The sequence below is a fragment of the Camponotus vicinus genome, unplaced genomic scaffold, assembly GCF_025532165.1.
Source record: "Camponotus vicinus isolate PSW18456_S1 unplaced genomic scaffold, iyCamVici1.0 SCAF_3, whole genome shotgun sequence".
Lineage (NCBI taxonomy): Eukaryota > Metazoa > Arthropoda > Insecta > Hymenoptera > Formicidae > Camponotus > Camponotus vicinus.
This window is the reverse complement of record NW_028141967.1, coordinates 3,792,603-3,819,211: the sequence shown is the minus strand read 5'-3', so window position 1 is coordinate 3,819,211 and position 26,609 is coordinate 3,792,603. Positions and strand designations below refer to the sequence as shown.

General features: G+C 30.8%; 2 protein-coding genes across 3 annotated transcripts in view; one reads left to right on the top strand and one right to left on the bottom strand.

Moving 5' to 3' along the window:
- Positions 1 to 325: 325 nt before the first annotated feature.
- On the top strand, positions 326 to 1,538 carry LOC145968476 (uncharacterized). Of its 2 annotated transcripts, XM_083093967.1 has the most exons (3): positions 326 to 559; positions 830 to 1,020; positions 1,169 to 1,538. In XM_083093967.1, the coding sequence occupies exons 1-3, from the start codon at positions 433 to 435 to the stop codon at positions 1,175 to 1,177; spliced, it is 327 nt and encodes a 108-aa protein (XP_082950093.1). In that variant the 5' UTR covers positions 326 to 432; the 3' UTR covers positions 1,178 to 1,538. The 2 variants fall into 2 exon arrangements, with proteins under 2 accessions (XP_082950093.1, XP_082950091.1); XM_083093965.1 differs by having other exon boundaries at positions 830 to 1,538.
- Positions 1,539 to 7,481: 5,943 nt separating this feature from the next.
- LOC145969249 (uncharacterized) overlaps positions 7,482 to 26,609 on the bottom strand; it is a 22,043-nt gene continuing 2,915 nt past the window's right edge. Inside the window, 37 exon segments of the mRNA XM_083095211.1 lie at positions 7,482 to 7,686; positions 7,795 to 7,925; positions 7,996 to 8,108; positions 8,191 to 8,315; positions 8,678 to 8,956; positions 9,048 to 9,172; positions 9,259 to 9,667; positions 9,745 to 9,897; positions 10,582 to 10,778; positions 10,861 to 11,000; positions 11,193 to 11,401; positions 11,508 to 11,638; positions 11,712 to 11,830; positions 11,919 to 12,043; positions 14,042 to 14,344; positions 14,436 to 14,563; positions 14,650 to 14,914; positions 14,983 to 15,126; positions 16,534 to 16,733; positions 16,825 to 16,964; positions 18,265 to 18,385; positions 21,366 to 21,450; positions 21,559 to 21,689; positions 21,760 to 21,878; positions 21,967 to 22,091; positions 22,414 to 22,692; positions 22,785 to 22,909; positions 22,996 to 23,314; positions 23,392 to 23,541; positions 24,201 to 24,397; positions 24,493 to 24,632; positions 24,819 to 25,027; positions 25,134 to 25,264; positions 25,335 to 25,447; positions 25,528 to 25,652; positions 26,047 to 26,355; positions 26,452 to 26,579. Of these exon segments, the coding sequence (XP_082951337.1) occupies positions 7,531 to 7,686; positions 7,795 to 7,925; positions 7,996 to 8,108; positions 8,191 to 8,315; positions 8,678 to 8,956; positions 9,048 to 9,172; positions 9,259 to 9,667; positions 9,745 to 9,897; positions 10,582 to 10,778; positions 10,861 to 11,000; positions 11,193 to 11,401; positions 11,508 to 11,638; positions 11,712 to 11,830; positions 11,919 to 12,043; positions 14,042 to 14,344; positions 14,436 to 14,563; positions 14,650 to 14,914; positions 14,983 to 15,126; positions 16,534 to 16,733; positions 16,825 to 16,964; positions 18,265 to 18,385; positions 21,366 to 21,450; positions 21,559 to 21,689; positions 21,760 to 21,878; positions 21,967 to 22,091; positions 22,414 to 22,692; positions 22,785 to 22,909; positions 22,996 to 23,314; positions 23,392 to 23,541; positions 24,201 to 24,397; positions 24,493 to 24,632; positions 24,819 to 25,027; positions 25,134 to 25,264; positions 25,335 to 25,447; positions 25,528 to 25,652; positions 26,047 to 26,355; positions 26,452 to 26,579 (6,398 nt within the window). The 3' untranslated portion in view covers positions 7,482 to 7,530.

Genomic DNA, 26,609 nt, shown 5'->3' with positions numbered 1-26,609 from the left:
TATATATGTATATGTTACTATTAGTAATTATGTATGAATGAAATCCTCTAATTTATTTACTTAATTGCATATATAAATTGACAGAGATTTAAATATATAAAGTTTATAACCGAGATGAAAGTATCCAAGTTCTATCGCAGTTATTTATAATTTATTTACAATCTATACAATTTTGCCTACTCACGCGAAAATTTTCTTTGTCGCCATCCGATTAAATGAATTACATTAAATGAAAAATATGCTAACTAGGGCGACACTGAGAAGAACTAGAATAAATTTATAATTTTTTCTTTCCATTACAACTAATCAATTCTTTAACTAGGGGAAAGGCGGGTAGTCCCGGACAGCGGGTAACTCCGGACATTTTAATATCTCTAATACTAAACTGCTTAAAAAAACAAATGACACGTTAAAACATGTCTGTCTCAGCACATGAACAATTGCAAATCAGTAATAATATGTACGCCAAGCGGATCAGATGTTATAATCAATTTTATTCCCGTTAAGAGTGATATTACGACACCCATCAAATTTTGTCGATGCTTATTGTTCATTAAAAGTAAGTGCTGTTACATGTTCGATTGATTTTAATATTAATAATTAAATATAATTTAAGATTCTTATACATTTAATTAATTTTTTTTACATTACACAAATTAATTAATAAATATATTAAATCAAGTCAATCGGGTATCCCCGGACATTAATATAACGGGTACCTCCCGACATATTTATTAACTTTAAATTATAAAAATAATACATTTTATTGTTGTAATTATCAGTTTATACTATTTTAATGTACTAAATAATATGAATGTATTTATTTTAGATACAATTATAAAAATGCCAAAATTTAAGGGATGGACTACCAATAGAGGCAAGTGGAATGAAGTTAATATAAAAGAAGCAATTATATGTGTTATAGAAAAGAAGTTAACAATAAGATTAGCTGCTGAAAAATATGACGTGCCACGTAGCACTTTGCAAGATCGAATAAAAGCATTAAAGAGTGGTCAAGAAGTAATTTTTAAACCAAAATTAGGCCGATTTGAATCTACTTTTAATGAAAATTTTTCATTGGAACTTTACAATCATGTCAAAGATCTGGACAATCGCCTCATGCCATTGACTAGATTAGAATTTTTAAAACTAGCTTTTAATTTGGCAGAGCATTTAAAAATCCCGAACATCAAGACACTCAATGCATTGCTTGCGGAGAAACCTTCGAAGAAGACTGGATCCAATGTAATAAATGCAAAGAATGGGCACACGAAGAATGTGTAGACATTGATCCTTCAAATATATATTTTTATTGTGACGTTTGTAAAAACAAGGAACGAATAGATAATTGTTGAAATATATGTCCGGGGCTACCCGCCATTTTTTAACTGCTCAAAAATAGCAGTAATAAGTTATTGATTTTTTTTTCTAAGATAGTTTAAGAAAAATGTTCTATTCTTTGTTAATAAGAAATCCAAAAAGTTCAAAGTTTATTTTGCAAAAGAGTAATTTAATTAAAATCTGTTGATTATATATTATTTTATGCGTTTTATTTAAGTGTCCGGGGCTACCCGCCTTTCCCCTATAATTACATATTGCATGTATATAAAAGATCTATATTATATATAAGAAAAAAATTATCTATACTGTAAATAATTTTCTGATTGAAATTTATAATATTATTTTTCTCTGTCTTTTATGATCTCGATGGATCTTAATATATTTTTAATGATTCTTCTTCTTTTATATTCACTTTTTGATAAAAGACACTAGTGAGAGAAAAAAAATTTCTTATGAGAAATAAAATTTCTTATTTCTTTCTATCAAATTTATTATTTAAAAATTGAATCAATTTTGTAAATATCTTAACTGATAAATAAAATTAGATAAAATTATATATTGAATATTGATATTATCAAGAGACACGGTAGTGTCTCGCGCCAAGTTCATGCGAAGCATTGGCGAGGCATTCCGTGTATCTATACGCGAGTCGGACAGTTGAGTGTAACTTAGATTAGCAGATTTCAATAACGGCTGAACGGATCAAATTCTTACTAGACTTAATCGATAGAGCGAGTTTGAATTATATAAAGAAAGTATCTTTATTTTTGTGCTGCATAAACGTCCCCGTAAGCAAAATGTTAGCAGTATGTCGGCAGACTGGTAACAGATTTAATCAAAGTATATCAGCAGACTGACATCAACTGCGTCCTCATTCAGCTTATATTCTGCTGACAGAGCCTGCTCACAGAATCTGACAGCAGATTGGTAGCAGAAATCCAGCAGGATCTGTTAACATGACTTGACGCTCGATTGGCGGCAAAAACCGAGCAGAATCTGTAAACATAATCTGACAACAGATTGTCGGCAGAAATCGAGCAGGATCTGCGCACGCAATCTGATGGCAAATTGACAGCAGAAACCGAACAAGATTTGGGCTTACTTATATTAATGTTGCATAAATGCAATAAAATTGATTATTACAGGTGCTAAATAAGAGTATTATCGGTGAGTTATCGATTAATTACAATTTTTTCTGATATGACATAATGTATAATAATATATGTTATATCGTAATTATTCTCACATAACGAAGGACTAGTTCAATTTAATTAAATTAATAATAAAGTAAATGATAAAAGTAAATGTAACTTGTAAAACTGGAGATGTAATTTATTTAGAATTAAATTCTTGCTTTATGCTTCAAATAGGCAGTAAATGAATAATTTACCATTTATCCTATTGATTCCAATCAGTTTAATATTCTGAATCTCATCTGTTTGTATCAGATGTCAGAAATTAAAGTGATAGAAATAGTTACTATATTTTTGATCTTTTATTAATAATCGCGACTTTATATATATTTTTGACAGAGATTTGATTGCGAGAAAGTATATCACATAGCGGTAAACGAAGGAACTATCGAATCATGCCTGTTCTGCTTCTGCCGTCAATCTGCTATCAGATATTGTGTGCGCAAATCCTGCTCGCTTTCTACAGGCAATCTGACATCAAATTTCGCCGCACAGATCCTGTTCTATTTCTGCCATCAATCTGCCGTCAGTTACATTAGCAGGCTCTACTCGGGTTCTGCTGACAATTTGATATCAAATTTCATTGCGCAGATCCTGCTCGATTTTTGTTACCAATCTGCTGTCAAAATTGCGCCGCACAGATCCTGTTCAGTTTCTGCCATCAATGTGCCGTCAATTATATCAACAAGTTCTGCTCGGTTTCTGTTGATAATCTGTTGTCCAGTTATGTGAACAGATTTTGTTATATTTCTGTTGACATTCTGCCGACATCACATGATATATCAGAACCTGCATCAATTCTGTAATCTTTCTGTCGACAAAAATTTGTAACAGATTACCTGACAAGATCTGCTTTAGCAGACTTGGCTATTGGGGGTGCTCTATAAACGGAAATATCATAACGCAAAATCGAAATATAAAAATTTTCAATTAAGAAACGTCTTTATCATCACCGTCATCAATGCACATGTATACAACACATAGAAAGAGAGAACGTACGTTTCCTACTCTCGACAGAAGATTACGCTAGCGATGCTTTGCGATATTAATGACATGTGTCATTAGTGACATGTGTCATTAACCGCATTTTGAGTAGTGACAAATAATGAAGTGCAAGTTAAATAATAAATTATTAAAATATTTATTAAAAATTGGCAAAAAAAAGCCAGTAAGGTATGATAATTGGAGCGTAAGGTAAATAATAAATATATATTTTACAAACTAAATATAAATATATATAATATAATAAAAGTATACATATAATATATATATATATATATATATATATATATATATATAAAGTATATGTATATACATGTATATACAGGGTGAGCCATTTTAATTAACGCACGCAATTATTTCGGAAACAAAGCATTTTAGAGAAAAATGTTTCAGACAAAAGTTTTATGGTTTCGAGGGGGCCATAAGATGGTATCATTGGTTTGATCTTGAAGAGTTATTTGAAGGTCACGTGAAGGTCACTTCAATTTTTTTAAATGGAACACTCTATATATTTTTGCACACTCTTGTAGCTTATCTCGAGAGCTTTCCAAAACACTATAATTAAGTACCTTTTCGTTAAGTACTTTTTGAGTTATGAGGCTTGAAATAATTTCTTAATTTTACATAAACCGTAAAATAGCTTGTAAAATATTCATTTTTCGATTATCTTATCTTAATACTTTTACGTACAAAATAATGAGAGGAATCAACTGGTGTAAAGAAAACACATAGTTGTTTTGAAGAAAAAATATATAATTGCAATTAACAATTCCATATTTTTTCTTAAAAACAACTATGTGTTTTCTTTACACCAATTGATTCCTCTCATTATTTTGTACATAAAAGTATTAAGATAAGATAATCGAAAAATGAATATTTTACAAGATATTTTACGGTTTATGTAAAATTAAGAAATTATTTCAAGCCTCATAACTCAAAAAGTACGTAACAAAAAGGTACTTAATGATAGTGTTTTGGAAAGCTCTCGAGATAAGCTACAAGAGTGTGCAAAAATATATAGGGTGTTCCATTTAAAAAAATTGAAGTGACCTTCACGTGACCTTCAAATGACTCTTCAAGGTCAAACCAATGATACCATCTTATGGCCCCCTCGAAACCAAACAACTTTTGTCTGAAATATTTTTCTCTCCCGGGCTTGGTTTTCGAGATATTCGACTGGTCGGATTAAAATGAAACACCCTGTATATACGTAACAATATTACACAGCAAAAAAGACAATATAATGAAAAATGGTAAATTTACCATATACCATGTGAATTTGTGGGATAAATTCCGGCTTTAGCAGATGAAAGCACGGCCAATGTTTAAAATCCATTGGAATTATCTTTTCCGCTAAAACGCATTGCAAGATTCTCTTCTCATATTTCTGCATCTCTCTGTAAATAGTTGATAACTTTCAGTTTAGTTGCTTATTCACTTTGATTTAAATTAATTGTACTTCATGTCATCGCACGGTTCTCAATTGTTTTCATCTATTATCTTGCCGACATCTGCTATTATTTCGACAACGCTATCGCCCATCAGTAACTTGTGAAAAGGAAGAGAAAAGCAAAGCTATCAAACTTACTCTTTTTCATTAGTTGTTTCTGAATTCCTATTCTCTATATCTTCCGGGGAACAGAATTTTTTCGATGAAATCGACATGATAGAAACGCGACTTTGTGTCGGCAGGGGTTGAAAAATGCCTTTCCTTCTTCTTATTCTCTCAAACAGAACACATTCCAAATGCACTTATTACTTTCTTCGCCGAAAGATCAAGTCGAAACGCACTCATACGATAATAAAAGTAATTGAAAATAGATGAAAAACTACTCCTTTGCACCACATATTCTTCACAGTTCCTCTCTTGTCACTTTAGGACGATCACGATGGAGCAACGTAGCGAGAGCGTCCCGTTTGATCACGTTGCGATTGACCATAGTCAATTATATCGACCTGTACTTAGGGTACTTACCTAACCAGCAACCATTGACCAATCAGAGAGTGCTATTTTGAATTAGCCAATTGACGACGGGATCAATTGGGTGCCACCCCCACGTGGTACAAAAAATGCTATATTTTTCTTTATCTACAAGAGTGGAAGGGGATGTATAGACACTTATAATAGATGAGTTTCGTTTACTTCTTCGTAAATATTAAGAATTTCGCCCAAGTGAATATTTTTATACGAATAACGAATAAATATACGCGCAAATGTAAAAATATATATGCAGGAATCCGCAGAGAGATAGTATGCCAACTTGAGAAACATGCGGGAGGAAACGTGCGTACTTCGCATGTGATTTGTTGCCACATTGAACTGAAAAAATATATGTAATATATATGTATATGTTACTGTTTAGTATTTATATATGAATTAAATCCTCTAATTTATTTTCTTAATTGTATATATAAATTGATAAAGATTTAAGTATATAAAGCTTATAATCAAGATGAGAATATCCAAGTTCTATGGTGATTATTTGTACCTATACAATTTTGCCTACTCGCGCGAAAATTTTCTTTGTCGCCATCCGATTAAATGAATTACATTAAATGAAAAATATGCTAATTAGGGCGACACTGACAAGAAATAGAATGGATCTGTAATTCCTTCTTTCCATTACAATTAATCAAATCCTTAATTACATATTGTATGTATATATACCTAGGTAGCTAGCACACGTTATTTTAACGTTCCAAACTGGTCATTTTTGGTCATATATCGTCAAAATAACTGATTTGTTACATGACTTTATATTGACGTCTTGATATAACATTAATTTGACATCATATTTCAGTCATGAACTGTCGATTATATTATTAAAATGTGATTAGTTAATACATCGATCCCATAAAAAAATCTTGTAAAATTTTTTATATAACATGACTTTCGCGATCAAACTTTAACAATTTTTCTTTCGACGCATGCGTTTATCGGTGCACGATTCATGTTGCTTAACCACTCAAGTGTTCATTAAGTTAGTACACAGTGAAAATATTTGCTATATCAACCGAGTGTAATTAAAGTACCAAAAAATTAATACACACATTTTTTTTCTACAGTTATAATTGGCAAAATATATTTTTATAAAACGCAGACAACGAAAGGCGTTATTTGTTAAAATTTTATATGATATTAGATGTAAGTTTTTATTTACGGTTAAATAAAATAATAATAACAAATATAAAACTTGTGATCTATTTTCTTACCATATTTGCATTCTCCAGCTTTTTCGAATAAAGCAGTTTAATCGATCCAAGATTCTTCTGAAGAATAGAATGGCTATAATTGTTCGATAATTCTCTCGAATCAGTTAATCTGCTTTATTCGACAAAGCCATTAAATACATTATTATGTCAAGAAAAAAACGTCAAAGGTACAATTTATGGCGACAAAATACGGTACATGTTATGACATCAAGAATCTGTGACATTAGACCGTCACTTTTACGTCATAAAAACGTCAACTCGTGATTTCAAGAATAGTCAGTGAATGATCAATTTGAAACGTCAAAGTGACATGTACTTGCTACCTGGAAAAGATCTATATTATATATAATAATAAAATTATCTATACTGTAAATGATTTCTAATGAAATTTTAATATTACTTTTCTGTCTTTTGTAATCTCGATGGATTTTAATATACCTTTAGTGATTCATGTGCTTATATATTCACTTTTTGATAAAAGACACGGTGAGAAGAAAAACTGAGAGAAAAAAAATTTCTTATGAGAAATAAAATTTCTTATTTCGTTTTAAATTCAAATTCATTATTTACGAATTTCAAATTTATTATATAAGAATTGAATCAATTTTGTAAATACTTCAATTGATAAATAAAATTAGATAAAATTATATATTGTATATTTATATTACGTAACATTACGTTAAACTATGGAATGGTAAATAGAACAAGATTCATTAGACATGTATAACTTTATTAATGCATGTATAGGAATAAAAAAACGATCTGCGATTTAGTTTGAAACTTATGTCAAAAGAATCATATTCCGAAAGTATTTCGTTTTAGCTGCTCTGCGCATAAAATTATCCTTTGTACTCGTGTCTAATTTAATATACTCCTCCGATAGGACTACAGCTTTCATATGATGCACAGCAAACTGGTAGCAGAATTCCTCGAGTTCCTGTAATTCACATGTTATTCGATGATATATTTTACACACATAAATAAATACATTGCAATTAATAAATTCCAACAGTAATAGTAATTAACTCCAAACTGTGATACTTACCTTAGCATTGTATTCGATCGCCTTATTGTAGAAGAAGGCTACATTTGACACAGTGATGACCTTCTTTATTTTCTGACTGCAATCTTTTACAAGATTGGTTTCACAATACATGTCGGCCAATTCCATAAGTTCTGAAATAAAGTGTCGTTTCAGTTTCTGAATTGTAAGTTTGTGATAATTTACGTTTACAATTTCAATTACCTAATGCGTTCTCCGAAGGTAAATCGATTATGCCGGAATATAAATATATCAAAAAGGCTTTATAAACGACGTAAGAAAATTTCTCTGATATCGTGTACACTGAATCCGATATGCTGTCAAAAAACAATGTTTGTCATTACGTAACCAAAATTGAGAAACTCTGTATAAGAGAACCAGTTTTTTTTCAAAGTTTACCTTTGAGTATTTTCAATCCAATCATGTTGAAACATGTTTTTAAAATACTGACAACGAATCCTAAGGAAAGCCTTGTGAACATAAATAGGTCGTCCTTCGACTCGTATGGTAAGATCACTCGTCAACTGAAGAACAAATTATTAAATAATAATATTATTAAAATAATTAGATTAATATAAAAATTATCATAAAAATAGGTAATTTTTTACTTTTAATATTATAATTCAATATAGGATTGGAACGAGACTAGAAGTTTTAATCAAAGCAATCATTAACAAAGTTCAAAGCAATCATTATCAAAGTAATCATTGCAATTTATTTTTTCTAGTAGAAAAAAGTTCCCCTAATTCTTTTATACAAAATCTACAAATCCCTTTTAAATCTCTATTCTTTATTATAACAACCAAATCAAAATGAAAATATGTATCACGTATAGCTTTATGCCATAAAATAAAAAAAATGCATACAGAATAATAATGAAACGTACCGGATCATCAAATATTGCTCTTAGAGCCTCCAATATATTCAATGCTTCTTCAACATAATTGAAATTATTCGTTAATACAATCAATGGTTTAAGTATGGATGTCTGCAGACTGTGCGCAGACACCTCATGAATCTTTGAAAACTTCGTAGGAAACGGGATAGTACGACATACATAATGAAAGTCACCCCACACATAGATAATCCTATCATAGCCAATGGCAACGCTCGAGTCACCATAAGCAGCGATATCCAAAACCTTTCCCATCTCGGGGACGTTCACCTGTCGATCATATCTTTCCTCATTATTCTGTTCCTCGTTCCACTCATCATAGCAATTATTAAAAGATTTTTATTAATAATTCATGAGTTACCACGGTCGGACGGGAGGTCCCGTTGTTATTTACTCCCACTTGTCCACGACTGTTATCGCCCCAGGTATAGATTTCTCCTTTATTTGTGAGCGCCAACGCATGGTTGTCTCCGCAGACCACCTTAACTAAAACGTTAATCTCTCATGAAGATGTTCGATACTGTAACATTCTTAGAGATCAAATCTCAGACATGAATTTTAAAAAAATTTACCTATTTTATCCGAGATTTTGATAATTTCGTGTGGGTATTTGCAATAATTTTGCGGCCGGATTGAAATCCAGCCATCATTATATTTCCAACCGTATATTGTATTTTCGTCAGTTACAACTATGTTGAAATATGAACCACACGCGATATGGACAACTTTCTTATTCTCCAATTCGTGTTTCACCTGTCTCGGCACACTAAAATGAGCTTTGTTTTCGTTATCAACCTGACTATCATTTTCTTCCCACTCACTTTCTTCCGAATCATTTTCTTCCCAATCACTTTCTTCCGAATCACTTTCTGTCGAATCACTTTCTGTCGAATCACTTTCTTCCGAATCACTTTCTTCCGAATCATTTTCTACCAAATCTACCAAATTTTTTTTCAAATCTTTATTTTTCCAAGCATACACCTAAACAACAAACAATTGTTTAGTTTATGAGAATGATTATTAGCGTTATCATTGTGATAGTTTAATCTTTTACTTACCTCTCCATCGCTAGTCAGAGCGAGAGCATGACACTCTCCGCATCCGATGTCCACGATACGCTTGTCGCTTAAGTCGGCGATTCGAATAAACGTGGATACGTAAGGAATCTTACGACTGAAAATGGTCTTTTCCGCGATTTCGCAGAAATAAACCTTTTAAAAATAGCATAGCTGTTATACATTTTTTGATCTGATTTTCTGAATCACATTTAGAATATTTAAGTATGAAAACCCTTGAAAAGACTTGACAAAAAATTCATGATAAAGTTTGATATTATTTCATCCTAAGTACTTTTCAACATGATAAATTTACATAAATTCATTGGCCATGTTGATACATGTAAAAGAATTAAAAGTTTTCTCGCATTTTTAAAATATTAGAAACTAAATGTGTGTGTGTGTGTGTGTATGTATTGCTTTAATTTTTACAACAATATTGAATGTAAAGAATTAAAAATTAGGTGCTGCAATATCTGGTTTTCTATGTCCATTAGAGATATTTTTCAAATTATTTTCGTAATTTTTATCTTATTAAGAAAATAAAAATTACATCATTACAATCTTTCACATATTAATTTTAAAAATATTTGCATGTTGAAATAAATATTATGGCCAAATAACTGTTCTTCTAATCAAAGCAATTTATAATATATACTTAATATATATTCTTAATTATAATTTATCTACTTATATTTTATTATGATTTCACACACATGTGTATATGTAATAATTTTCATTTTTACTTGTTCCCGTAGAAAAGTTCATGCTTTAGGGATGATATAAAACCACCTAATATCAATTTTATTCATTCAAGAAATATATAAAGCTCTGATATACCTCTCCCTCTTCTGTAAGTGCCAGGATAAAGCTATCGCTGTGTGCAAAAGTCTTTATGTTTTTTCCACACAATTCTTTTATTTCTCTTAAATAGAGAGCAGTGTGTAGGTCATCAGTCTTTAAATGCTCCTCTTTATAATCTAAGCTGTAGACATTCTTGTCCTTCGTCGCAATTATAGCTCCATTACCACAGTCATCTATTTTCATGGCATAAGGAATAATATCACATAATGAAAAAGACAATACAATGAAAAGAAAAAAAAAACAGATAAATCTTACTATAAACCATAACCATATGAACTTGTGCAATAAATTCCGGCTTTAGCACATGAAAGAACGGCCAATGTTTAAGATCCATTGGAATTATCTTTTCCGCTAGAATGCATTGCAAGATTCTCTTTTCATATTTTTGCATCTCACTACAAATAATTTGATAACTTTAAGTTTAGTTAACTCATTCACTTTGATTTGAATTAATTGTATTCATGTCATCACACGCTTCTTATTTTCATCTATTATCTAGTCGACATCTGCGATTATTTCGACATCGCTATCGCCCAGCAGCGATAAAAATATAAAAAGGAAGAAGAAAACAAGACCGTCGAACTTACTCTTTTTTAATTGTTGTTTTTAAATTTCTCTTCTCCACATTTTTATTCGAAGAATAGAATGTCGACGACGTGATAGTAACATCATTTTGTATCGCTGATCTGTGTATAAACTTAGCCTCAGTACTCATATCTAATTCAATATAATCTTTCGATAATGTGTTAGCTATCATGTGACGCAGAGCAAACTGGAAGCAGAACTCCTCGAGTTCCTAAAATTCACATGATATTCAACGATATATCGTACACATGAATAAATACATTGCAATTAATGAATTCCAACATTAATAGCAATTAACTCTGAATTGTAGTACTTGCCTTAGCATTGTACTCGATCGCTTTATTGTACAAGAATGCTACATTTGACACAGTAATGGTTTGCTTCATTATGTGACTACAATCTTTTTTAAGATTAGTTTCACAATACAAATCGGCCAATTCCATAAGCTCTGTAATGAAATGTCGCTTCAGTTTCTGAATTGTAATTTATGATAGCTCTAATGTTTACAACCCTCCAGTTACCTAATGACTTTTCCAAAGGTAAATCGATTGTGCCGGTATACAAGTATTTCAAGAAGGCTTTATAAACGATATAAGAAAATTTATCCGGTATGGTGTATACTGGTGATGAATCCGATGTACTGTCGAAAAGCAACATGTGGCATTATGTAATAACCAAAGTTGAAAAATTCTCAATAAAAATATCAGTCTTTCTTTTTAAATGTTTACCTTTGAATATCTTCAGCCCAATCATGGTGAAACATGTTTCTGAAATACTGACAACGAATATTAAGAATAACCTTGTGAACGTAAATAGGTTGTCCTTCGACTTGTATGGTAAAATCGCTCGTCAACTATAGGACAAAAATTATTGAATAATTTAATAAGATTAGATTAATATAAAAATTATCATAAAAAATACATAACTTTTTACTTTTCACTTTTAGTTCTATGTATAATATTAAATTCAATACTTAATTCAATATATATAAAATTAAAAGTATAAATTGGTATAAGTGGCAATGCGAGTCTAGTGTCGAAATTATTACACCGTTATTTATTGTACAAAAGACAATCATATAATAAATATACATATAATAAATATACATTTGAATGGATTACGAACGTTTCGACCCTATTTTTGGGTCATCTTCAGCGCAAATTTAAACGAACTAAGTAATGAAATAATATTACAAATTTGGAGTCAAGCATAAGTGTGCTCAATATATATGCACAGTACACACACGCGCGCGCGCGCACTACGCACTTGTAATTCAATATATGACTGGAATGAGATCTAAAGTCTTACTTAGTCAAAACAATCATTAATGATTGCAATTTTTTTTTCTATATACAGGGTGATGAAAAATTAAGTGCCATAAATTTATGTAATGAAAGAAGGGACGAATACAAGCATTTTAATTATGTTCAAAGTTACGACCGCCAACGTTCCGACAAAAGTTACAGCGACGAAGCAATGACTTTTGTCGGAACGTTGGCGGTCGTAACTTTGAACATTTATTGTAAACATATCAAATTGACGGAATAAAATCATTGCATCGCAGACGTTGTGACGATTCAATTAAACGCCCGTCACGCCGTAATGAAACGTCGCCGACCCATGATTCCCATACTTAAAATGCTTGTATTCGTCCCTTCTTTCATTACACAAATTTATGGCACTTAATTTTTCATCACGCTGTAGAAAAAAATTTTTCAATTATTTCTTACAAAAATCTACAAATCTCTATATTCTTTTATACCAATCAACCAATCTAATATGTAAATATGTTTTATATATATTTAATTTTACTATATATATATATATATATATATATATATATATATATATATATATATATATACAGGGTGATTCATATAAAGTGACCGATGTGAATATTAGCTAAATTTGAAGAGCTATAAAAAAATTTTTATACCAAAAGATATTTGACACAGAGGGGGACATCGTATGGTACAAACGATATTTTTATAGATGAAGGCATTAAGGAGATTTCAAGATCAACTTAATTTTTTTAAATGGAACCCCCTATTTTTTATTACATATTCTTGTAGCTCATCTCTAGAGCTTCCTAAAACACTATAACCAAGTTAGTTTTCATTAAGAATTTTCCGAGTTATGAGGCTTGAAATCATTTCTTAATTTTACATAAACCGTAAAATATCTTGTAAAAAATTCATTTTTCGATTATCTTACCTTAATATTTTTATGTACAAAATAATGAGAGGAATCAATTGGTGTAAAGAAAACACATAGTTATTTTTAAGAAAAAATATGTAATTATTAATTGCAAATTACATATTTTTTCTTCGAAACAACTATGTGTTTTCTTTACACCAATTGATTTCTCTCATCATTTTGTACATAAAAGTATTAAGGTAAGATAATCGAAAAATGAATATTTTACAAAATATTTTACGGTTTATGTAAAATTAAGAAATGATTTCAAGCCTCATAACTCGGAAAATACTTAATGAAAACTAACTTGGTTATAGTGTTTTAGGAAGCTCTAGAGATGAGCTATGTAATAAAAAATAGGGGGTTCCATTTAAAAAAATTAAGTTGATCTTGAAATCTCCTTAATGCCTTCATCTATAAAAATATCGTTTGTACCATACGATGTCCCCCTCTGTGTCAAACATCTTTTGGTATAAAAGTTTTTTCATAGCTCTTCAACTTTAGCTAATATTCACATTGGTCACTTTATATATACATATATATATATATACATATACATGTGTATATATATATATATATATATATGTATATATATATATATATATATATATATGTAATGCAAAAAGTACATACAGAACAATAATATGAAACATACCGGATCATCAAATGCTGCACCTAGGGATTCTAATATATTTAATACTTCTTCAATATATTTGTAATTATTCGTAATTCGCACAGTGTGTACAGAATCATGCACAATCAATGGCTTGTGCATGCGTCTCCAGAGACTGTGCGCAAACGCGTCAAAAATCCTCGAAAACTTTGTGCGAAAAGGTTGAGTAATACTTTGATCGAAGTATTCACCCCATACATAAATAGTCCTATCATAGCCGACGGCAACGCTCATGTGAGCATAAGCGTCCACATTCAAAACCTTTCCCATTTGAGGCACGTTCACCTGTTGATTGTATCATTTTTTATTGTATCATTTCTCGTTCTCAGCGCATGGCGCTTATTAAAAAGTTTTTTAATTTTCATTCATGAGTTACCACGGTCGGATCGGAAGATTTCAAATTGTTATTTACGCCCATTTGTCCACAACTGTTATTGCCCCAGGCATAGATCTCTCCTTTATTTGTGAGCGCCAACGTATGCTGATCTCCGCAGACCATCTTAACTAAAACATCAATCTCACATGAAGATGTTCGATACTGTGATATTCTTAGAGATCAAATGTCAGACATAAATTTTTAAAAAATTTACCTATTTTATCCGAGAATGTGGTAATTTCGCGTGGATATTTGTAATATTTTTTCGCCCGGACAAATGAAATCTGGCCGAGCTTGTTATCGCCCCAACCGTATAGTTTGTTTTCGTCAGTTATGACCATATTGAATTTATGACCACACGCGATATGAACAACATTCTCCTTCTCCAATCCATGTTTTACTTGTCTCACACTACCATCAAAAATGGCTGTGTCTTTATTACCATCCTGCATATAAATATTGTCTCCCCAAGTATACACCTATATTAGAAACAATTGTTTAGTTTATAAGAATGATTATTATCGTTATCATTTAATCTTTTGCTTACCTCTCCATCGCTAGTCAGAGCGAGAAAATGATAACTGCCGCATGCAATGTCCACGACACGTTTGTTGCTTAAGCTATGGATTCGAACAGGCGATTCGCGTTTTTTAACATTCGATTTGCGTTTCTTGAACTCCCAGAAATAAACCTTTTAAAAATAACATAAAATGTAAAATGTACTTCTTGATTTCATTTTTTGAATCTCTAATTTTATATTTATAATGTTAAACATTTAAGGATGGAAGCATTGCTAGAAAAGAAAAGATTAATGATGAAGTTTTATATTATTCCATTGTCAAGTGCTTTTCAATTTGATAAATTTGTATAAACTTATTGGCCATTTTGATATTCCAATAAAATTGTACATTTTCTCATATTTTTAAAATATTATGAAAATTAATAAAGTTACAATTGTATGTATGTGTGTGTATGTATATTGTTTTAATTTTTACGTAACCAGATTGAAAGGATAAAGAATTAAAAATGTTCTGCAATCTTTGTTTTTCCTTGTTCAGCAGATATGTCCACGATACGTTTCTTGTTAAAGCCGGAAACTCGAATAGATGGAGACTTGATAGGCCATTTGTCAGTGAATCTGCGTTTACCAAATTTTCAGAAGTATACCTTTTAAAAATAGTATAGTTGTAATGCATTTTTTGATTCTTTGAATCTCATTTTATATTTAGAATGATACATTGTTATTGTTTGAATGTACATGTTACATCCAGAAAAGATAGGGATGTATGTGGGAGGAGGTCGGACGTGTCTATACGCCCATTTGATCAACGAGCGACAGAATCCATCCGTGGCAACGGCATCGATGCATATCCTGTGGAGAGAGCATTCACACATTTATCAGCCCAACGAATAATTGCTAGAAAACAATATTCGCGGACTAGAAAAATATGAGGCGCAAGTGGCTGGATCGGGAATCGAACCCGAGTCTTTCGCTCTCCGGGCAACTGCTCTAGACCACTGAGCTATCCAAACCCCACACCTAATGCTGCTTTTTAACACAGTGATATGCGACTCCAGAGCGATGTTGGTATCTCATTCGATGGATGCAATGCCGATTGCCATGAAGGAACCCCTGAAAAGTCGCTCGCTGACCAAAAAAAGTTCTTCGTTAATAAGATATTTTCAAATTTTTATTATCATATTTGTTCTCTTATTAAGAAAATAAAAGTTTCATCATTATAAATTTTTTCTTTCACATCCCATGATTTAATTTTAAATATCTTAATTTTAAAAATATTTCTATGCTGAAATAACTATTATGGCCAAATATCTATACTTCTAATCAAAGCAATTTATTTACTTAATATAAATTTTAATTAATTTATCTTCCTATTTTTATATAGTATATTTTATTATGATTACACAAACATGCATATATGTATAAATTTTCATTTCCACTTGTTTCCGAAGAAACGTTCACAATTCAGAAATCTATAAAACTTCATTCTATATCAATCTTATCTTTCGAGCAAGTTAAATTTATTCCCAGAAATATGCCATCAAGGCACTTTCGAAAAATATGAACTCTTTGATATACCTCTCCCTCTTCTGTAAGGGTCAGGATGAAATACAAGCCGCAAGCAAAAGTCTTTATGTTTTTTCCGCACAATTCTTCTATCTTTTTTAAGTCGGGAACAATATGTCTGTTACTAGTATCCGAACAATCATCTTCACTATAACCTAAACTATACACATTCTTGTCCTTCGTCACAATTATAGCTCTATGACCACAGTCATCTTCAAAATATTATGATTTATAATATAAAAATATATACGTAACAATATTACATAGCGAAAAAGACAATATAATAAAAAATGACAAATTTACCATATACCGTAACCATGTGAATTTGTGGGATAAATTCCGGCTTTAGCAGATGAAAGCACGGCCAATGTTTAAGATCCTTTGGAATTATCTTTTCCGCTAAAACGCATTGCAAGATTCTCTTCTCATATTTCTGCATCTCTCTATAAATGATTGATAACTTTCAGTTTAGTTGCTTATTTACTTTGATTTGAATTAATTATACTTCATGTTATCGGACGCTTTTTGTTTTTACTCGACAAAAACAGTTACGTCACATCCTCGTCGAATCCACATATTTTACGTGGCTTACGTGGATGCAGATTTATCCACGAATTATCTACGTGGATACAACTTTCTTTTTTCATTATTACATCGAGGTACTTTATTCTCGAAATATCAATGTAGATTTCATGTGGATATTTCTATTGAAATTATGATTAATCATTCAACGACTCGGTAATATTGTAATGTTAAAAGATATTTTATTAAAATTTTTCAATTATAATTTTGTATCTGAAATATTTCAGAAATATACCTGCATCATGTTTTTTATAATTATATTATAATATTATAATATTTATATTTTATATAATATTGTATTTGCAATATTTCTGAAATCTTTCAGAAAGATAAAAAAGTTTGCTAAAAAAATGATTATATCTGTATGTTTCTAAATATGTAATAGTACATATGTATATAGAATATGCTTCCTCGCTTTGCCGCTATGCGGCGCTGCATCAAATTAGCTAACTCGTATTCAACTTTTCGTCATAAAGTGTATATAAAGAACTGATACTAACACGGTCCGAAGTTTATTTTTTCTTTTAAGGACCGTCTACGATGGAAATAATATTGGTGAAGTGGACGGTGAAGAAAGGCGTAAGCGAATGGTTCTTTTCCATTTCGCATTACTCCTAGTCTTACGCTTTACTCCACCGACATTATTTTCATTGTAGATGGTCCTTTAGTCAGTATAATTTAATAAACTGGTTTAATTTAAAATAATTTGTTTAATTTGTTTGATCGCTTGTTGGAATTCAGAATATGGAACAGATTATTTGAAATTAAACGGATAAATGGGAGATAGCCTATTTATATATTGCGTATATTAAAAATAAAATATAAATAAAAATAAAATTATTCTTATGGCCGAGTGTATGTATTTATATACTTTTATAAATGTCCAAGATATTCACTTATCAAAAATGAAGAAAATAATATGTCTCGAAAGTTCATGAAATTTTCACATAGATTCAACGTAGATTCTAGTACCGTTTTTGAGCGGATTATCCACTCGAATATCCACGTGGATTCAACGATATTAGTCTACGTGGTAATAACGTGGATTTCACGTACTGTTTTTGTCGGGTTTCCTATTATCTTGCCGGCATCTGCGATTATTTCGACATCGCTTGGCAATAACGTGTATGAAAAGTAAGAGACAAACAAAGCTATACTTACTCTTTTTCGTTAGTTGTTGTTTCTGAATTTCTCTTCTTTATATCTTCCGGAGAACAGAATTTTCTCGATGAAATCGACATGATACAAACGCGACTTTGTATCGACAGTGGTTGAAAAATGCCTTTTTTTCTTCTTATTCTCTCAAACAGAACACATTCGAAATGCACTTATTACTTTCTTCGCCGAAAGATCAAATCAAAACGCACTCACACAATAATAAAAATAATTGAAAATGGATGAAAAACTAATCCTCCGCACCACGTGTTCTTCACAGTTCCTCCCTTGTCGAATGTTACAACCTTAGTGAGACCACGATGTAACCACGTGGTGCGAACGTCCCGTTTGACCACGTTACGATTGACTACAGCTAATCATATCGGTCCGTGCTTAGGATAGCAACTATTGACCAATCAGAAAGACCTATTTTGAATTATCCAATTGACGACGGGATCAATCGGGTGCCACGTGGTACAAAAAATGCTATTCTTTATCTGCAAGAGTGGAAGGTAATGTATAAAAACTTATAATCGACGAGTTTCGTTTACTTCTTCGTAAAGATTAAGAATTTCGCCCGAGTGAATATTTTTCTACGAATAACGAATGCGCACATGTAAAAATATATATGCAGAAATCAACAGAGAAATATCTAACTTGAGAAACTTGCGGGCAGAAACGTGCGTACTTCGCATGTGATTTGTTACCACATTAAACTGAAAAAATATATGTAATATATATATGTATATGTTACTGTTAGTATTTATATATGAATTAAATCCTCTAATTTAATTTCTTAATTGCATATACAAAACGAAAGACATTATTTGTTAAAATTTTATATGATATTAGAAGTGAGTTTTTTTATTCATGTTTAAGTAAAATAATAATAACAAATATAAAACTTGTGACCCATTTTCTTATCGTATTTACATTTTCCAGCTTTTTCGAATAAAGCAATTTAATCGATCCAAGATTCTTCTGAAGAATAGAATGGCTATAATTGTTCAATGAGATTCTCGAATCGGTTAATCTGCTTTATTCGACAACGCTATTAAATACATTATTATGCTAAGAAAAGGAACATCAAAATATGGTACATTTTATGGCGTCAAAATGCAGTACATGTTATGACGTCAAGAATCTGTGATATTAGACCATCACTTTTACGCAGGGTTGGGAAGTAACGCGTTACTTGTAACGCCGTTACCGTTATAGTTACATCTTTTTAGTAACGATAACGAATTTAACAGTTACTTTTACCGTTACTTTTTATATTTTGAAAATACTTATGACATCGTATTTCTGTCATATTCAATTTTCGTCGACCGACATTTATATAAAATTCGATAATACTTCGAATGAAATTTATTGCTGTGAGAGGTGTCTGTGAAGCTGGCACGACAATTTACGAATTTCAAATAAATACTAAGAGTTCTCATAACACTTTTCATAGTTCTACAGTTCCCGATAAAAATTAAAAAGAGTTTTGCATTCTTTATATTAAAAAATGGAAATCGAAAAATGTGCTAATTTCGCGAATCTAGCACGACACTCTTCCCTCTAATGTACCAAAACGCGTTGAATATTATTATTTTGAGCAAGAGTTCCCGATAGTTCTGCTATAGTTCAGCCTATATATGCAATTTCAGACCAATATTTCAATAATTAATAATTTTTTTTGAATTTTTAATGTCCTCGACCAGCACGATACTTTTGTTAGTAAAAATGTGTTGTGCTGATGATTTTCCGTAGTTTTAACGGCAGTTCTGGACAGTTCTATAAAAGTTCTATTCTTTAGAAACATTTTTTACGCAGAGTTCCGACCGATTACTATTTTTTAAATAATTATTTATAAAATAGTAAACGGTCTGCGTAAAAATGTTTCTAAAGGATACAACTTTTATAGAACTGTCCAGAACTGCCGTTAAAACTAAGGAAAATCATCAGCACGACACATTTTCACTAAATGTCATGCTGGTCAAGAACATTAAAAATTCATAAAAAATTATTAATTTTTAGAATATCGATTTAAAATTGCATAGACAGGCTGAATTCGATTTTTTAATATAAGGAATGCGGAACTCTTTTTAATTTTTATCAGAAACTGTAGAACTATGAAAAGTACTATTAGAACTCTTAGTATTTTTTTGAAATTCGTAATTTGTCGTGCCAGCTTCACAGACACCTCTGAGAGCGATTAATGACATCATTGGTCAATCACAGTATTCCATTCTTCTCGAGGAATAGACGTGATTAGTCAGCTTTTAAGTTTGACGTAATATCGGACGACAGCACAAAAAGAATGTAAATTTAGCTGTACTTATAAATTTAATGGAAATTAAAATGTTTTTATTTACATGTGAAGTTACATGTTAAGTGCTTTAAAATCTATATCTCTTTAGATTTTACGGTTTTGTAAATTTAAATTAAAAAATTTCTTGCTTTTATTAATATTTGAATAAAAAATATTATCAAAGTAAATTTTTTATTTAATTCTATCTTGCTTTAACATTAAAAGTAATGGGAAAAGTAACGAATCGTTACTTTTAAAGTAACGGTAACTAGTTACTTTTAAAAATAAGTAACCAATAACGGTAACGAGTAACGGTAACGAGTTACTTTAAAAAAGGTAGACCTAAAAACTTTTTAAAAGGTAAGCCTGTTTTATATGCATAGATACCTTATTTTTCCCTGTCTTTTATAATCTCGATGGATTTTAATATTTTTAGTGATTCTTCTACTTTTCACTTTTTGATAAAAAACACTAGTGAAAGAAAAAAAATTTTTTTATGAGAAATAAAATTTCTTATTTCTTTTTATCAAATTTATTATTCAAGAATTGAATCAATTTTATAAATATCTCGATTGATAAATAAAATTGATAGATAAAATTATATATTGTATATTTATATTACGTAATATTATGTTAAATTATGGAATGGTAACTGGAACAAGGTTTATTGGACATGTATAGCTTCATTGATTCATGTTCATTCATACAAATAAAAAAACGATCTGCGATTTAGTTCGAAACTTTTGTTAAAAGAATCATATACTGAAAATATTTCCTTTAGCTGCTCTGCGCATAAAATTATCCTTTGTACTTGTGTCTAACTTAATAAACTCTTCCGATAGGACTACAGCTTTCATGTGACGCAGAGCAAACTGGTAGCAGAATTCCTCGAGCTCCTGTAATTCATATGTTATTCGATGATATATTGTACACACATAAATAAATACATTGCAATTAATACATTTCAACATTAATAGTAATTAACTCCAAACTGTGATACTCACCTTAGCATTGTATTCGATCGCCTTATTGTAGAAGAAGGCTACATTTGACACAGTGATGACCTTCTTTATTTTCTGACTGCAATCTTTTATAAGATTGGTTTCACAATACATTTTGGCCAATTCCATAAGTTCTGTAATAAAGTGTCATTTCAGTTTCTGAATTCTAAGTTTGTGATAATTTACGTTTACAATTTCAAATACCTAATGCGTTTTTAGAAGGTAAATCGATTGTGCCGGAATATAAATATTTCAAAAAGGCTTTATAAACGATGTAAGAAAATTTATCTGATACGGTGTATACTGGTGATGAATCCGATGTACTGTTAAAAAGCAACATATGGCATTATGTAATAACCAAAGTTGAAAAATTCTCAATAAAAATACCAGCCTCCTTTTCTAAATGTTTACCTTTGAATTTTTTCAGCCCAATCATGTTGAAACATGTTTTTAAAATACTGACAACGAATCCTAAGGATAGCCTTGTGAACATAAATAGGTCGTCCTTCGACTCGTATGGTAAGATCACTCGTCAACTGAAGAACAAATTATTAAATAATAATATAAGATTAATATAAAAATTATCATAAAAATAGGTAATTTTTAACTTTTAATAATATAATTCAATATAGGACTGGATTCAGAACAGAAGTTTTAATCAAAACAATCATTAACGATTGCAATTTATTTTGTCTAGTATAAAAAAGAACTTTCCCTAATTCTTTTTTACAAAATCTACAAATCTCTTATAAAAAAATCTCTATTCTCTATAACAACCAAATTAAAATGTAAATATGTATCACATATAGTTTTATGCTAAAATAAAAGGAATGCATATAGAATAATAATGAAACATACCGGATCATCAAATATTGCTTTTAGAGACTCCAATATATTCAATACTTCTTTAACATACTTGAAATTATTCGTAAACACAATCAATGAATTGTGCACGCTTCTCCACCTACTGTGCGCAAACACGTCATGAATGTTCGAACACTTGGTAGGAAACGGAATAGTAATTTTTTCGAAATAAAAGAAACCCCACACATAGATAATCCTATCATAGCCAACGGCAACGCTGAAGTCATCACAAGCAGCGATATCCAAAATCTTTCCCATCTCGGGGACGTTCACCTGTCGATCATATCTTTTCTCATTATTCTGTTCATCATTCCACTCATCATAGCAATTATTAAAAAGTTTTTTATTAATAATTCATGAGTTACCACGGTCGGAGCGGAGATCCCGTTTTTATTTACTCCCACTTGCCCACTGCTGTTATCGCCCCAGGCATAGACTTCTCCTTTATTTGTGAGCGCCAACACATGAGTGCGTCCGCAGACTACCTTAACTAAAACGTCAATCTCCCATGAAGATATTCGATAATGTAACATTCTTAGAGACGAAATGTCACAAATAAATTTAAAAAAAATTTACCTATTTTATCCGAGACTGTGAGAATTTCGCGTGGGAATTTGTAATATTTTTGCTGCCGGGCGATTGAAATCTGGCCGCTCCTGTTATCGCCCCAACCGTATATTGTATTTTCGTCAGTTACAACTATGTTGAAGGTTTCACCACAAACGATAAGGACAACTTTCTTTTTCTCCAATTCATGTTTCACCTGCCACGGCACATTAAAATGAGCTGTGTTTTCGTTACTAACCTGACTATCATTTTCTTCCCAATCAATTTCTTCCGAATCACTTTCTTTCGAATAATTTTCTTCCCAATTCTCTTTTCCCCATTCATACACCTAAATAACAAACAATTGTTTAGTTTATGAGAATGATTATTATCGTTATCATTGTGATAGTTTAGTCTTTTATTTACCTTTCCATCGCTAGTCAGAGCGAGACCATGATCCCGTCCGCATCCGATGTCCACGATACGCTTGTCGCTTAAGTCGGCGACTCGTATAAACGTGAATACAGAAAACTTATCATTGGAATAGATGTCACTCGCGATTTTGCTAAAATAAACCTTTCAAAAGTAGCATAGCTGTAATATATTTTTTAACTGATTTACTGAATCACATTTAGAATATTTAAGTATGAAAGCATTACTTGAAAAAACTTGACATAAAATTCAGTTTGACATTATTTCATCCTAAGTACTTTTCAACATGATAAATTTATATAAATTAATTGGTCATGTTCGTACATGTAAAAGAATTTAAATTCTTTTCTCACATTTTTAAAATATTACGAAACTAAGTGTGTGTATATGTAATGCTTTCATTTTTACAACCAGATTGAATGTAAAAAATTAAAAATTAGGTGCTGCAATGTCTGCTTTTCTATATCCATTAGAGATATTTTCAAAATTAATTTCGTAATTTTTCTTATTAAGAAAATAAAAATTACATCATTACAATCTTTCACATATTAATATTAAAAATATTTGCATGTTGAAAAAAATGTTATGGCTAAGTATTTGTTCTTCTAATCAAAGCAATTTATTTATTTAATATATATCCTTAATTATAATTTATCTACTTATATTTTATTATGATTTCACACACATGTCTATATGTAATAATTTTCCTTTTCACTTGTACCGTAAGAAAAGGGTTCATTTTAGGGATGATATAAAACCTAATATCAATTTTATTTATTCAAGGAATATGAATGCTGACATACCTCTCCCTCTTCTGTAAGTGCCAGGATAAAATTATATCTGTGTGCAAAGGTCTTTATGTTTTTTCCACACAATTCTTTTATTTGTTTCAAAGAGAGAGCAGTATGTGTGTCACCAGTCTTTAAATAATTCTCTTTATAATCTAAGCTGTAGACATTCTTGTCCTTTGTCACAATTATAGCTCTAGTACCATAGAAATCTTCAAAATATTATAATATATAATATATATAAAAATATATAAGTAAGAATATTAAATAGCAAAAAGACAATATAATGAAAAATGGTCAATTTTACCATATAGCATAACCATGTGAATTTTTGGGATAAATTCCGACTTTAGCAGATGAAAGAACGGCCAATTTTTAAGATCCATTGACGTTATCTTCTCCGCTAGAATGCATTGCAAGTTTCTCTTGTTACATTTTTGCATCTCACTACAAATAATTGGTTTAAGTTTAGTTACCTGCTCATTCACATTATTTTGAATTAATTGTATTTTATGTCACCGCACGGTTCTTGTCTTTACCCATTACTTTACCATCTGCGATTATTTCAACATTATTATCGCTCAGCAGCGACTTGTATAGAAAGAAAGAGAAAAACAAGACCGCCGAACTTACTTTCTTTTAGTTGTAGTTTCTGAATTTCTCTTCTCTACATTTTTATTCGGGGAATAGAATGTCGATGGCGTGATAGTAACGTCATTTTCTATCGCTGCTCTGTGTGTATACTTAGCCTGAGTACTCATATCTAATTTATTATAATCTTCCGATAATGTGTTAGCTGTCATGTGACGCAAAGCAAACTGAAAGCAGAACTCCTCGAGTTCCTAAAATTCACATGATATTCAACGATATATTGTACACATGAATAAATACATTGCAATTAATGAATTCCAACATTAATAGCGATTAAATCTGAATTGTAGTACTTACCTTAGCATTATATTCGATCGCTTTATTGTAGAAGAATGCTACATTTGACGCAGTGATGGTTTGCTTCATTATCCGACTGCAATCTTTTTTAAGATTGGTTTCACAATACATGTCGGCCAATTCCATAAGTTCTGTAATAAAGTGTCATTTCAGTTTCTGAATTGTAAGTTTGTGATAATTTACGTTTACTGTTTCAATTACCTAATGCGTTCTCCGACGGTACATCGATTATGCCGGAATATAAATATTTCAAAAAGGCTTTATAAACGACGTAAGAAAATTTCTCTGATACCTTGTACACTGAATCTGATATGCTGTCCAAAAACAATGTTTGTCATTACGTAACCAAAATTGAGAAATTCTGAATGAGTACCAGTTTTTTTTCAAAGTTTACCTTTGAATATTTTCAATCCAATCATGTTGAAACATGGTTTTAAAATACTGACAACGAATCTTAAGGATAGCCTTGTGAACATAAATAGGTCGTCCTTCGACTTGTATGGTAAAATCGCTCGTCAACTAAAGGACAAAATTTATTGAATAATTTAATAATATTAGATTAATATAAAAATTATCATAAAAAATACATAACTTTTTACTTTTCACTTTTCATTCAATATGTAATACTTAATTATCAATATACACACACACACACACACACTTATATTTCAATATATGACTGGCATGAGACCTGAAGTCCTAATCAAAGCAATCATTAACGATTGCAATTTATTTTTTTCTATATAGAAAAGAATTTTCCAATTCTTCCTTACAAAATTCTACAAATCTCTTACAAATCCCTATATTTTTTATACCAACCAACCAAGCTAATATAAAAATATGTATTATATATACTTAATTTTACTATATATAATGCAAGAAAGTACATACAAAACAATAATATGAAACATACCGGATCATCAAATGCTGCTTCTAAGGATTCAAATATATGTAACACTTCTTCAGTATACTTGTAATTGTAATTATTCGTAATTCGCATAGTGTGTAAAGAATCATGCATAATCAACGGCTTGTTCAGGCGTCTCCACATACTGTGCAAAAACACATCAAAAATTCTTGAAAATTTCGTGGGACAAGGTTGGGTAATCTTTTGCCAGAAGTACCAACCCCATACATAGATGGTCCTATCATAGCCGACGGCAACGCTCATCAGACCATAGGCATCAACATTCAAAACCTTCCCCATTTGAGGCACGTTCACCTGCTGATTATATCATTTTTTATTGTATCATTTCTCGTTCCACTCAACGCATGGCGACTATATTAAGAAGTTTTTTAATTTTCATTCATGAATTACCACGATCATATCGGAGGATTTCAAGTTGTTATTTACTCCCACTTGGCCCTCATTGTTACTGCCCCAGGCATAGATCTCTCCTTTATTTGTGAGCGCCAACGTATGGTCGAATCCACAGACCATCTTAACTAAAACATCAATCTCCCATGAAGATGTTC

Coding starts and splice junctions, on each gene's coding strand:
- LOC145968476 (XM_083093965.1), top strand. CDS start 433: ATGAACAATTGCAAATCAGTAATAATATGTACGCCAAGCGGATCAGAT. Junction 560..829: donor ATGCTTATTGTTCATTAAAA/GTAAGTGCTGTT, acceptor TATTTATTTTAG/ATACAATTATAAAAATGCCA.